The following is a 13107-nucleotide window of genomic DNA, read 5'->3' as shown; positions in this document are numbered from 1 at the left end:
TCCATTATAAGTGGAGTATTAACTGTCCTGCTTCAAATACAGCATCCTACTGGCTTCTTGCAGGACAGTCACAGGGGAGGAAAGTAGGGAAGGAAGCGCTGTCCTTAGCTTGTTTCAAAAGGAGGGAAAGAAAATGTAAGCACTGCAGCCTGGAAGGACAGAGTGAAGCCATTTAGCTGGTGGGATGAGTGGGGAGCGGGGGGAGCCCAAAGGGGAAGCAGAGAGGAATGATCATGCAGATGTGATGCAGTGTCCTCAGCTGAGCCTGCCTGGCAGCGGTTCAGAGATGGGAAGCCACAAGGACTTGTATGAGGGGTGGCTGGTGTTTGGGATGCATTGCATGGGGCTCCATCTTTCCACTGAGCTGTTCTCTCCATTTTGGGGCAGGAACAGGTTCTGCCATGTTTTCCAAGTTCTGCCATGCTTTTCCAACCTTGCAGCAAATGCTTTGTAGTCAGGCATTTCTCTGCTCATTAAACATGTCTGAGATATTCAGGACTTTAATTGGCACAAGGCATACCCTAGGAGCAGTTTGGAAATAGCAGCAGGAAACACTGAGGGATTGTCATGCTTATAAAGCTTATATATTTTCTGTGCTGTTAGGAGTGCCAGCCTCTGGGGAGCTACTTGTGCCTCTGCAGCTGATGATGGAGTAAGAGGAGAGGGGACCCAAAAGCACTGTTTTATTTTGCTCTATTGTGTTTTTGTCAGTGATAGAAAATGGAGGTTAAGGTCAATCCCAAGAGCCTTAAGTGGTACTCAGCTTTCTAGGTGCAAGGTATTTACAGCTCCAGCACAGCAGATATTTCTTCTGTTATTTGTCATTCAGAAATTGAGCCCAAAAGTTTTGATTGTCTCCCATCACCTGTTTCTGACTTCATGTTCCATTATGCACAGTCATGTTATCAAGCACTACCACAAAACATGGCCCAGAAACATCTGTGTATCTCCTAAACTGTCCTGTAGCTTGTGGCTTTCAGTGCACCCCAGATGGTTTGGGGTGAATGATGGGTCACTCCTGGTGTGTGCTGGTGATGCATGTCCCTGTTGAGCATATCCTCATCCCAGAGCTGCCCTGTTCCTAGGAAGACAGGGTGGAGGGTCAGTAGATTCACAGTGGCTGTCTCTGGCCAGCAGCTGGCCCGGCCCTGCTCAGGGTGCAGAAGGACAGGGTTGGCACCCAGCAGCAAAGGAAAGTCTTGCTGCCACACCTATAGAACAGTGCAAGTTTTTTAGGCAAAATATATTTAATCTAGATAGCGATCTTGATTTCAGACAGTGCTGAAATGAAAAAAAATTTTTAAGGAGGAGAGACTTATGTGGATAATGAGACCAGCCCATGGTTACTCAATGATGCTTGTGGATCCTCCCAACTGAGAATATTCTGTGATTAACTCAGGAGATAATTCCCTTTTGCTGTATTTCTTTTTTCAAATGAGGGCCACGGTTCTTTTATCTGAAAGGCTTTGAATCAACTGGGAACTGCCATAGTTAGGGGGGGGAATTCCCTCCCTTTAAGGGCAAGTTATTACATAGTGGATTGCTGTGAATTTTCTGGTACCTTCCTCTGAAGCACCTTGTGGTGGCCAAGGAGAAAAGGTGGCCATGGGCAGAAATTGTGTGGATCTCCTTTTAGTTTTCCAAACCATTTGGAGGCCCCAAAACTCACTGGGAAAGATACTGGGGATGAGGCTGTGGGAAGGGAGAGAAGCAGTGAAGAGGGACTGGAGTGGGGTGGGGAGAACATGTGCATGGGTTTGCTTGTAATTAGGAGATTTAAACTTTGAAAGAAGTTAATTAATAATGAAACTTCTGACTGAATGATGCAGATTATGAAGACTGGCTTTGTCAGCAGCTGCAATTAATTACAGACTCAAGCACAGGGAAAAGGGGGGGATAAGGGATGTGGGAGAGGGGAGGCATTGCTGAAAGAAAGATGATAAACCTGGCTGCAGGCTGTTGCTGTGGTGACAGAAGGCAGTAGCTGTGGTTGACAATGGTGACACATTGAAGGCAGCAGATAGTCCTAATTACCCCCTCCACCGACCCAAGCAGGCAGCAACCCATCCTGGTTCGGGGTAGGAGATGCTCTGGTTTTCTCCTTGCATTTTCTTCCTTTCTGCTGCAGGTTTGATGTGCTTTTGGAGTGTTTCCACCTGCTCTGAAAGGAAAACCATGGGGCAGTGGCTTTTTCTGATATCACTGTAATATCCTGGGAGTGACCAGCACTTCTGTAATATTCTTGGGAAGCCTGGACAATGCTGGCAAACTTTGAGACCAGATACCTAAAAAAACAAGGAGAAGAAATCATCTGCAAGTGGCCATAGCATTTGGAGCGGGAAGATGAGATGAGATTGCACTTTTGGCCTAAGTTTCAAGCTTTTTGGAGTGCTTGCTGTAGCTTGTCAGGTCTTGTGCTTCAGGGTTTCACCTGCTGACAGCAGCCTGCCATGGTCTGCATGGCCTTGTGGGGAGCACTGCAAGGGCAGTGAGAGAAACATGGAAGTGTGCTGCCCGGGCATTGCTGCTCCCAAAGCACATCCATAGAAGTGTAGATCTGTGTTAGATAAAAACTCCTGGCTTTTCTGAGTTTGGCTGTAGTCAGAGTAGTACTCTCTGTCTCCAGCTCTGTTGTGTTATGCTTTCTGGAGGAAAAAAAAAAAAAGCCAATTGGCTTTTAAAATAATTTCTGCTTTTCATTTGTCATGCACTAATTTAATCCGGGAATTTTTGAGGCCCTGGTTTTGTCCACGTGTCTTCTGACCCCCTTATGCCCAGGGAGAAGGACTTTTGCAAACATTGGCTCAGCCTACTCTGAAACTGTTTTGGCCGCTCAAAGAATATAACTCAGTACTGATCCCTCTATCAGAGCTTCACTGGTGCTGCGTTTCCAGAAACTGCCAAAGCACCTGTTGCAAAATAGAAAGGCTGAGAGAGCTGGGGCTGCTCAGCATGGAGGAGAGATGGGACCTCTTATCCATGTGTATCAATACCTGATAGGAGGAGTAAAGGACACAGACTGCTCAGTGATGCCCAGTTACAGGGCAAGAGGTAGTGGTCGCAGCCTGAAAAGTGGGATGTCTCCTATTTAAACTTAAGAAAACACTTCTCTTCTGTTTAAATGGTCAAATGCTGAAGCAGGTTGCCCAGAGATGTTCTGGTGCCTCTATACCTGAAGATATTCAAACCCCACGTGGATGCAACCCTGAGCAATCTGCTGTAGTTGATGCTCCAGAGGCCTTACCAACATCAACCATTCTGTGTTTCTGTAATGGAATGGTGACACCAAACAGATTTTGAGGAGTCCAGAAAAGAGCTGCAGTCTTATCTGAAAACCTGTGTGAGCTAATAGAAACCTCTTAAATTGCTTTCCTGGGCTTCAGATCTGATCATTAAAGAAATGTGCAAGAGAGAGGAAGGTGGGAAGTTGAAGTTGTGTTGAAAAGACCCTGAGTGAAAATACTTTCTTTGTGCCCTTTTGGTACGTTCCTCTCAGAAAAGGGTTTTGGTTTTGAAGCCTATTGAGGGTGGGTTTCATGTGCATTAGTTTGTAGAGCACATGGAATTAACTTTGTGAGGGGTAGTGGTAACATTCTTGAAGTCATCTTAGAGCATAATTGCATAAGTAGAACTAGTGCCCTGCTCTTGTCTGATTTTGCAACTGAAGGTAGCTCACCACAAGCCAGGTGGGGGAGAAGAGAGAGAATTAATAATCCTCTAGATCAGATTGTGTAGTTTAGTCATAAATCACTGTCACAGAATGAGCATGGAAGAGTTGCACAGAGCAAACCACAGAAGCTGAATGTCTGTCAGAAGTGATCAGAGATACAGGCCACTCTTTTACATTAAGGACTGAAAACGGATGCACCCGGTGGGTTGTATTTTAAGTAGACAATTTTGTGCCTCTTCCATTAAAAAATAAAGATAAAATTGTCTGACAGTGGAAACTGGGCTGATAGGTTGTTGTGAGGTGTGTAAAATGCCCAAGAATGTTTCTGCTGAAAGCTGGAGGTCTATTCACTCGACATCACTGCTTTGCAATGGGAGCACTGGAAAGTACTGCACAAATGCACCCACTTTCAGTGCTAAAATACTGTAAATGAGTTCTTGGATAAGCGTGTATCAGGCTTTAGAACTCCTTCAGGCAGAGAGGGATGGTGAGAGGGGGCAGCTAGAGTGTGTAGAGTACAAAGGTCAAACAAATACACCATTTTTATCCACTTCTCTAATACATAAATGAAGTGGCACTTGATGAAATTATAAGACAACAAATTAATAATAAATAGGAGGGAACAGTTTTTAATGTAAAGTATAATTAGCCAATGTAGCTCAGGGCTGCCAACCATTATCGAAGCAGATATTTTAGCAAGATTATCAACAAAGGATTCAAATGAATAAGCAAAGCATCTGCAGGGACAGCAGTGTAGCTGAGAAAACAATTATAAGGACTATCAATCCTCATGCTTTGGGGCATAAACAGATTACCAGCTGGGGTCAGAAACACAATTTTTCCTCATAGTTACTGAGTAACCTGGGCGTGTTGTGGAGTTTTATACAGCATGGGCCACTGCTAGAAGCATAGTAACAGATCAGACAGACAAGAGGCACTTCTTTACCCACAAGTTTCTCTGAGAGGGGACAAGCCTTATCTTGTACCCCCTTCCCAGAAAGGCAATAATCATACAGAGATCAATCTGCCCATTTTGATTTAGATACCTAGATCTCAGAGATCTCTGATACATTTAGGTATAGGCCACCTTATCTTCCATGTATTTGGAAGATTCAGTAAACCTATGAGGGAAGGGACTCGGCAAACCAACAGGAAAGGAGCAAGCACGTGTTTGACTATGGCAATGATTTGTGTAAATACTTTAGGCCTTTTGTGCTAGCTCTATTTTCCCTTTTACAAGAGTTTTGGCTTAATCAAGGAATGGAGTAGTGATGAACTGAGTGCAGAGAATGTGGGAATGTAATAGATCAGGCTTACCAGCACTTCTTTCCCTTAATCTTCCTATTTTGTTATTCAAGCCTAGAGCAAGCTTAATTCAGCCATGATGCTTTTGCAGAAGTTTTCCTTGACTCTTTTCCACCTGGTTTGAGTGTGTCAGCATGATGGTGATTTTGCTAAACTGTGTAACCCTGGGAATGTACCAGCCATGTGAGGATATGGACTGCCTCTCGGACAGGTGTAAAATCTTACAGGTAAGCAGATTTCCTCCTTGTTGTGATGGTGCTTCAGTCCAAGTCACAGATTTTCATGCATGCTTTCCTTCAGCGTGTGGGCAATACCCTCCCAGCGAGGCTGGCAAGGCTGTCCCTGGCAGTGAGCTATCCTGTTGTAAAATGGAAAGGGCTTGCTTTGAGGAGGGGAATGGAACAAGAGGGAGAATGAATGAGCTTGACTTGTGACTATGCAATACTGAACACTTGCTAATATTCCTGAACCTGCACGTAAGCAGGGGTTTCCTGGCACAGACACCTACAAGACACACGGGTCAGGGTTAAGCCAGGGAGCAATAACAAAGGTTACACAATCCAGGCAGGAGGGAATAGCAGCCTCCAATGCATTTGGTAGTCTGGTGATGTGCAAGACTATTACTGATTCAACAGATACTGTGGCATTCAGGATGCCCAAAGGGAGAGGAAATAAAAGGAATGCCAAGAAAGGCCATGAGTACATCCAGACTGTAAACACAGCAGCTGTGCTTTGATGTTTCCCCAAAGAGATGGTGATAGCAAAGGGTGTCATCCCCCCTTGTGTTGTTGTGGCTAAGGCCTTCAGGTATCTGAAGCTGTTCTCTGTGATGGGTGCTTGGTGTCCAAGCTGTGTGGGAAGCTGCACTATGTCCTCATTTGAGCCATTTGCAGCAATGTGATGAGGAGTTTTCCTGGCCAGGTTTAGATCTCTTGGTGCTAAACCAACACCACTTTTCATGATTATGTAGGAGTCTGAGTCTGCATCAGTAACTTCACCTGTGGGTGAAAAAACTATAAAAGCCCTCACTGAACTTGAGAAGCAAGAAACAGTGATGCCAGGGCTACATGAGAGAAACTTTTCCAGCCCTGCCTCTATCTCATTTTCAGGTGTACTGAAATTAGTATTTTTCTCATATTCTGTGTTTTAAAGTCCAAGGCTGAGAATGCTTGTCAAATATGCTCTTGGGTTTCTGTTTGGCAGGTGTTTGATGATTTCATCTTCATCTTCTTTGCCATGGAAATGGTCTTGAAGATGGTGGCCCTGGGGATCTTTGGCAAGAAGTGTTACCTTGGAGATACCTGGAACCGCCTGGATTTCTTCATTGTCATGGCTGGGTAGGTTGATAATTTCTGGATTTGTTTATTCTGGGTTTACTAGAGTCTTGTATGGAACAGAAATGATGTAACTGAGGAGAAAGTTTCCACTCTGGTGGTACTCTGGTGCAGTTGCCAAGCTGGAATCAGGCATGCTGGGATTAGCAGCCAATGGAAGACAGAGCAGACAAGGTAGCTTAACTCCTCGGTTGATGTGCAGCCATCTGTCTAGCACAACTTCAGCAGAGGGTATTAATTTGTACCAGCTGAAGAGCTTGCCCAGAAACATTTTGGGGTTCCTGTGTTTTAAAAATGACTGGGTAGAAGAGGGATAACCTTTACCAGAACCAAAACTAAAGCTATCATTTCTGTTTCCAGCAGCAGTGTTTCAAGGGTTGAAATGCAGGTTTTTTTATTCCGGGCTTTTTGTTTTTGTATTGCACCAGCATCACCCGCAGCACTATTGGGACAAGTTGACATTTGAGGGATTTTTACAACAAAGTTGCTATGGTGAAGCTTTGATTTTCCCCTCTGCATGTATCAAGTGGAAAGTCTACCAGAATTTGCCTGTTAAATCACAGCAAAATGTCCATTTCTGAGACCAGTGGGATGGGCTTTTTTCCCCCAGAATTCTAATTTTCAATTAGAATGCCTTGTGAGATAATAAAAACAAATCAGAAATAAATATGTTATATTGCTCTTCTCACAGAAAAAAGTGAGCATCTTTCCAGATACAGGCCCTCAATTTTACTTTTCTTTAGCCAGGAATTACCAGCTCCACTGCTGCCTGGAAGTACATGTATTACTGACTGAGCTAGCAGTGAGTTTGAGCTCACTTTGCAGAGTTTTCCCCCGTGGTGTGGAGCAGCACCGTCTTTATATTTGCTTTTGTCAGAGTTCTACAGCAAGACTTGAAAGTCATTCCCTCTGGAGGAGCAGATAATTGTTTGCTTCTGGGAGGAGCAGAGATTTTCAAACTCAGTGCAGCTGTAAAAATTTGAAGGCTGATTTTTAGCCAGGTTGTGTATGAAAAGAGGATAGGCAGATGAAAGCTGTAGGCTTTTCTAAATTAACATGATATGTGTGAGATGGGAAGACCTTTCTTGTAGCTGAGCCTGCTGAGATTAACATCTGATTTAAAATGGCCTGACATGAGGAGTAGCAGTTGAAGCCCTTGAGAAATGGTGCTGAGGAAAGCCAGATCATTGTACGCTCTAGCTTGAGCTCCTGGTGGCCAAAGTGCTGGAGACTGGATGCAGAGAAAGCGAGCACAGCAGCCTTTGAGGAAGGAAAAGCTGAGTAGGTTTCAAAAGGGGACCTGGGCGCCCATGGCGCTACTCTGTGCAGATGATATGCTGCAGTATACTGGGAGAAAGACTCTGCTCCAGGTGGGCGCAGGAAAACCAGTGTATGAGGTAAAAAGGCTTGGGAATTGGGGATCTTGCTCTGCCTGGGATCCCTGCAAGCATGGTATGTGAGTGGAGCAATCTGAAGAGATGGTGAAATCAGTGGGGCAATACTAAATGAAAGAGGGAGAGCTCAAATACTTGAAGCAGAAAACAAGTGAAATCCACACTGTCTAGAAGGGAACAAACTCCCTTACATATTTCCTTCTGTCACCATTGCTGGCAGGAATTTGAGGCGAGACAGTCTTTTGTGCATCTGATAGCAGTACTAGGAAAAAAAAATCTCATATCTGAACTTCTTTTAATGCCAAGGAGACTTCGAATCAACCCCTTAGATATGAAATAATCTGTGGGGAGGATTTTTTATTTCAGGTCCAAAACAGAAAGAAATTTTTTTCCTTGATTTCTACTCAATTGTCCTCATGAGGTGTCAGAATGAAATGATAGTAATCTCATTAGAATATCTGATCTCAAAGGACTTCTGCTAAAGAAAGATTTTTCCATTTAGTTGTATAGAACTAATGACTATATAATGTATTTCGAGTTATAAAAGCTTGTGGTTATTAATTCATTATTCTTTGAAATTCATTAAAATTTTCTGCACTGTTGAAATCAAATCCAAAGCTTTAACTTGTCCTTACATACTGTAGGCTTTTGCTTAACCTCAAATGTAAGCCCCAACCTTTATCCTTATTGATTCCACACCTGGATCCTGGCTTCAGCTTACTGAAGCCGTGTTGTCCAGATGGGGACACCTAGCATTAGGTCTTGCACATTTTCTCTGTGCCAGGGAGTTTGATCCTGATCAGAGGCTAATCAGTTTTCCCTAAGAGCCTTCTCCTTTTCATCATCCTGGATTCCTGATTTCTGTAAGGGAGGTCATAAACTTGGCTCCTAAGGAAACATCCCTGATGTTGGAGAGCAATGCCCAGCCTAGAGTCCATGCAGCTTCTGTAAGTCTCAAGAATATGGACTGTAAATCCCAGCCCTTTCTCCTCCCTTCTCCCTTTCCAAATAAACACCAGCAAGGCAGCAAAGGTTGCAAAGAATAGACTGTAGCATGGAAGGTGAGGTGCAGTGGGGGCCCATTCCGTGGGGTGCTCCTGGGCAGCTGAGCTGTCTCCATCTGGCTCGTGACACGACAGCACGTTTCATCCAAGAGCAAAATAACTATTTGCTGCTATGGTCCCAGACGGTGTTTTGGTTACATAAACCATGTATTCAGGCAATCATTTGTAGTTATTTCCTCACTTCCTTGGAAAGCCAGAAGCTATAGTTTTAGTTAGCTGAATTCCCTCATGTGCCCTTGCCCTGCTTGCCCCTGCAACCCAGCAGCTCAAGGAGGAAGGCTCCATTGTCACTAAAAATGTTCCGTTTCCATGGAGATAGGAGCTGACATCACCAGAACTTTCTCCCCTCTCGAACACTCCCTCCCCTAACCAACTTCATGGCTTTTTTTCTGAAAGGATTAGGAAAAAACCCAAACCAACAGTTATAAGTTGATGCTCTCCCTCATTGTTTCCCTCATTGCTCCAAAAATCATATGAAGCAATTTGGTTTGAAGAAACAACCAGGGCTGCAGATTCAGCTTGTCCATGCTCCCGTTCCCAAGTGCTTGCTGGTGACAGGAGTTTGCAAGTTCCCAGACGTTTCAAGCAGACTGTGCTCGTCACCACCAGCTGTCCTGGTGGGAGTCCCTCTTCCTTCCATTTGTGATTAGGTCTCGTCTGTCGTCATTTGTTTCCCACAGTGATGGGTGTGTTTGGAGAGCTTGAACTGAGGTGACTTCAGAGGGCAGCTTCCTCAAGTTGAGAGCTTTTGATGGTTTGAAAGTTGAGATAATGAGAAAGCATATCAGATTGGAAATGTCAGCCAGAGTCTATGTGTGTGTGAATTTAGGGGAAGAGTCACTTGTTTCTGGGCTCATAGTCATCAACTTTTTAAGCCAGGCAGTTCTCTAGCAATACAAGAATGAACAATTTCCCTGTTCACTCTGTTCTGTGAAACAGTAGCACTCACATGTGGTTGGAGATGATGCCACTGTTCCTCTACAAAAGGAAATATCATCCCTTTATATATCTGACCTGAGGCTCTCCCTGACATTAGGGGCATGATTCTATGTAGGGCCTTCTTGTTCTGCCTCTCATGATCCAAGTGCTGTGATTAACCATCTGTGGTGGGAGTTCTGTCTCTCTTGGCCCTCTCCTGTGGCATCCCTGGGACATGTTAGGTAAATTCAGAGGCTCAGGACTTCACCACGTGGCAGGAGGGGGTGATTGTGATTACCCTTGTGCCCCTCAAAATATGCCCAAAATCTTTCTCAAACTACTTGTTGCTTGAATTCCACTGACTGAGGAGAGGTCTTTTACAGAATGCTGTCTTTATCTCTCTCCATTATCACAGTGGAGTTTACCATGTAGATCTCAAACTGTGGTCAAATTCCATCCTGTCCTTTGGTGTGAGGAATGGCATTTTGGATATTTTGGCATTTTGAGGTATTCTTGTGGTGTTCTTAAACAGCTTTTAAAAGTGGTACATTTTAGAAAAAATCATAGCATTCTGTCAGTGCTTCAGTCTGCTTCAGTGCCACTGGTTGTTATATTGTCTTGCTCTTCCTGCCCAAAATTTCCCTTTTCCTATACCAAGTACTGCAGTAGCCTGTCCATTCAATCACAGCATCTCGCTAACCAATTCATTCAGCTGCTTTCTTCATTGTCTCCAGGCTTGATTGGTTGGGGTTTTTTTCCCTGTCTCCTCTTTTGAAGAGAGAAAAGCCCTTCCTATTAGTAGGAACAGTAAACTTTGTTCACAGATGTATGTTGATTCCATTTTTTCACATTGGAATACTGGAATATATATTATTTGCATTTCCAAAGCAGTTCATGCTGTTCTATCCCTGACTTGTCATCTTCATTTCTTTTCTGTTCTCCCAAAAATACGCCTCAACTGCAAAATCCATCAGTGACTTTTTTTAGTTTTCTGTCAGGTTGTGATAAATAAATAAAGAACAGAGTGGCAAGAATTGTGCATTACAGAAGTACATCTGCTCACAAATGAATCCCCATTTAGTGTTGCATATGATTTTTATTACTTAGACAGTTTTTTTCCAGCTAATGTATGTCATGATGATTACCTATCATTCCAGCCATATCAACCTAATTATTTGTGTGAACCAGACTTGTAATCTCATAAGAGATTATAGCACATTAGTTTGATGATGTCTATTTTTCCTTAAACTTATACTGGATATGGTTAATTTTGTTATCCACTTTTAATCCATAATCTATCCAAGATGCATATTGATAATTTTATTACTGTACTGTCACTAGCATCAGTCCTACCACTGAGATCACTGTGTACTGGCACAACGTCAGAATTCCTTTGACCCTTGGACTCTTTCCCAGTTTTCTGAGTCTCACTCAAAATTATCAGTACTGGTCCAGATCTTTTCTGGCTGTCTCTTTTAAAACTTGCATAAAAATTGTCCAGGCTTGCTTATCTTAGAAAATCCCTATTTAGGCACAGCCTGAAATACTTGATCACAGCTGGAGCTGAAATTAGCTCATTATGATCAATGGTGCACATACATCATCTGACCTTCCCCAGAGGACTTTTTTTTAAACTGATGTTTTCTGCCCTTTTTTACACTGTCACTGTTAGTGACAATTCTGTTTTCTTGTTCCAAAACTGATACCATTTTATGTGCTCTTTTAGTTCTTTTACAAATTTTCTACGAGTCTGCCTCCTAATTTATATTCATGGGTATCACCTTCCCCCTCCTGCTCTTACACTGCTGCTTTTACTTTCGCTCATGTTATACTGTCTTTTTAGCCTGCTCACCTTTCTTGTCTCTCCTGAAGCTTCTTGGATACCTGATAAATATTCCTAAACACCACTTGACTTTACTCATGAATTGAAGTCTGACTAGTTTGACACTTGGAACTATTTAAAAGACACGTAGATGTGACGGGTGCTTAAGGGCAGGGTTTAGTGGTGGACTTGGCTGGGTTGAGTTGGACTCAATGATCTTAAAGGTGTTTTCCAATCTAAATGATTTTATGATTCCATGGCTGTTTCTGTGAGGTTTCAAATTCATTAATATGGCCTCTCAAATCCACCAGATATATCTGGTATGGTTGATGACCTTACATGAGTTGGACATAATACGTAAAATCAAATTCTATACTTTTTTTTTTTAATAATTTCATAGACAATCTCTCTGTCTTCCATTCTTGAATACAATTTTCTGTGACTTTTAAGGCTGGGGACTTCCAAGGATATTTAGGTACCCCCAGTGCTGAAATTTAATTCTCATAGGTGAATTGGAAAAGTGCTTTTCTCGAGAGAGCCTGTATTCTGGTGTGATCTGAATGTACCTAATCCCATTTATAGGATTACGGATAATCGGGGGTGCAAAGGGCCTTGTGGGGTCTCCACTCCAATCTTGCTGTTCAAAGAAGGGTCAACAGCAAACTCAGAGTGTTTCAGTCAAATCTTGACAACCACCACAGATGGAGATGGCATCATCTCTCACCATCCTAGCCCAACTGCTGATGTATCTCCATAACTGCTCTGAACCTCTCTTTCCTCCCTGGTTTTGTGTTTGTTGTGTCTTGCTCTCCTGCCATGTGGCACTGTGAAGATTCTGGCTTAATCTCATTGACTGCCTTGTAAGTACCAAGGAATTGCCGTTGGGTCCCACTAAAATAACCTCTTTTCCAAACTGAACAAACCCACATCCTTCAGTCTCTCCTCACAGTACAAATGCTCGAACCCTGAGCACCTTGGTGAACCTCCACTGAAATTGCTTCAACTCATCAACACTTTCTTTTTTATTGGCGTGCCAGAAGTGAATGTGCTGTTTTAGCCATGGTCTAACAAGTGAAAAGTAAGGAACGCAGTCCCTCCCTCATCCACCAGCCACAATGAACTGGTGTAGCTTGGGATGTCACTGTTCTTCTCTGCATGGATCTGTCCCCCAGGAATGGCAGATCCTTGTCAGCAGCACCATCAGTCCAGCTCAAATGCAGGACCTTGCATTCATCTGTTGAATCTCGTGAGGCTCCTGTCAGCCCATTTCTCTAGCCAGGAGGAATTCTCTATATGGCAGAAAATTACTCTGTAAGTATTTTGTCACTGATTCTGTACTAGAAAATGCCATTTTTGACAGAGTGTGTTACTTCCCCTCTCTTTCTGTCCACTTAGGCCTCCCTACTAAGTTAAAGTCCTTGATTTTAATATTCCTTTCATGCAGATTTTCCCACCAGGACTTCCTAATACCATTTAGGCATTATGCTCATAAAATGAACAATTCTTATTCTCTTTATTACTCCGGCCCCTGGCACAGGTGTAGAGGCAACCTTATTTTTCTCCTCTTTACATCTTTTAGTGCCTTGATTAGTTTAGTTCT

At 43.2% G+C, this 13107-nt stretch overlaps 1 protein-coding gene across 3 annotated transcripts in view; it reads left to right on the top strand.

The window, feature by feature from the left end:
* Positions 1-13107, top strand: part of CACNA1I (calcium voltage-gated channel subunit alpha1 I) — a 164814-nt gene that overhangs the window by 73941 nt on the left and 77766 nt on the right. For all 3 annotated transcript variants that reach the window (XM_033057833.1, XM_033057832.1, XM_033057834.1), the window contains 2 exons: positions 5091-5202; positions 6179-6312. In XM_033057833.1, the coding sequence (XP_032913724.1) occupies positions 5091-5202; positions 6179-6312 (246 nt within the window). The remainder of the gene's footprint in view (positions 1-5090; positions 5203-6178; positions 6313-13107) is intronic.

Source organism: Catharus ustulatus, chromosome 4 (assembly GCF_009819885.2).
Source record: "Catharus ustulatus isolate bCatUst1 chromosome 4, bCatUst1.pri.v2, whole genome shotgun sequence".
Classification (NCBI taxonomy): Eukaryota; Metazoa; Chordata; class Aves; order Passeriformes; family Turdidae; genus Catharus; species Catharus ustulatus.
Note: the sequence above shows the minus strand (reverse complement) of the source record. Positions and strands in the feature narration are given on the sequence as shown.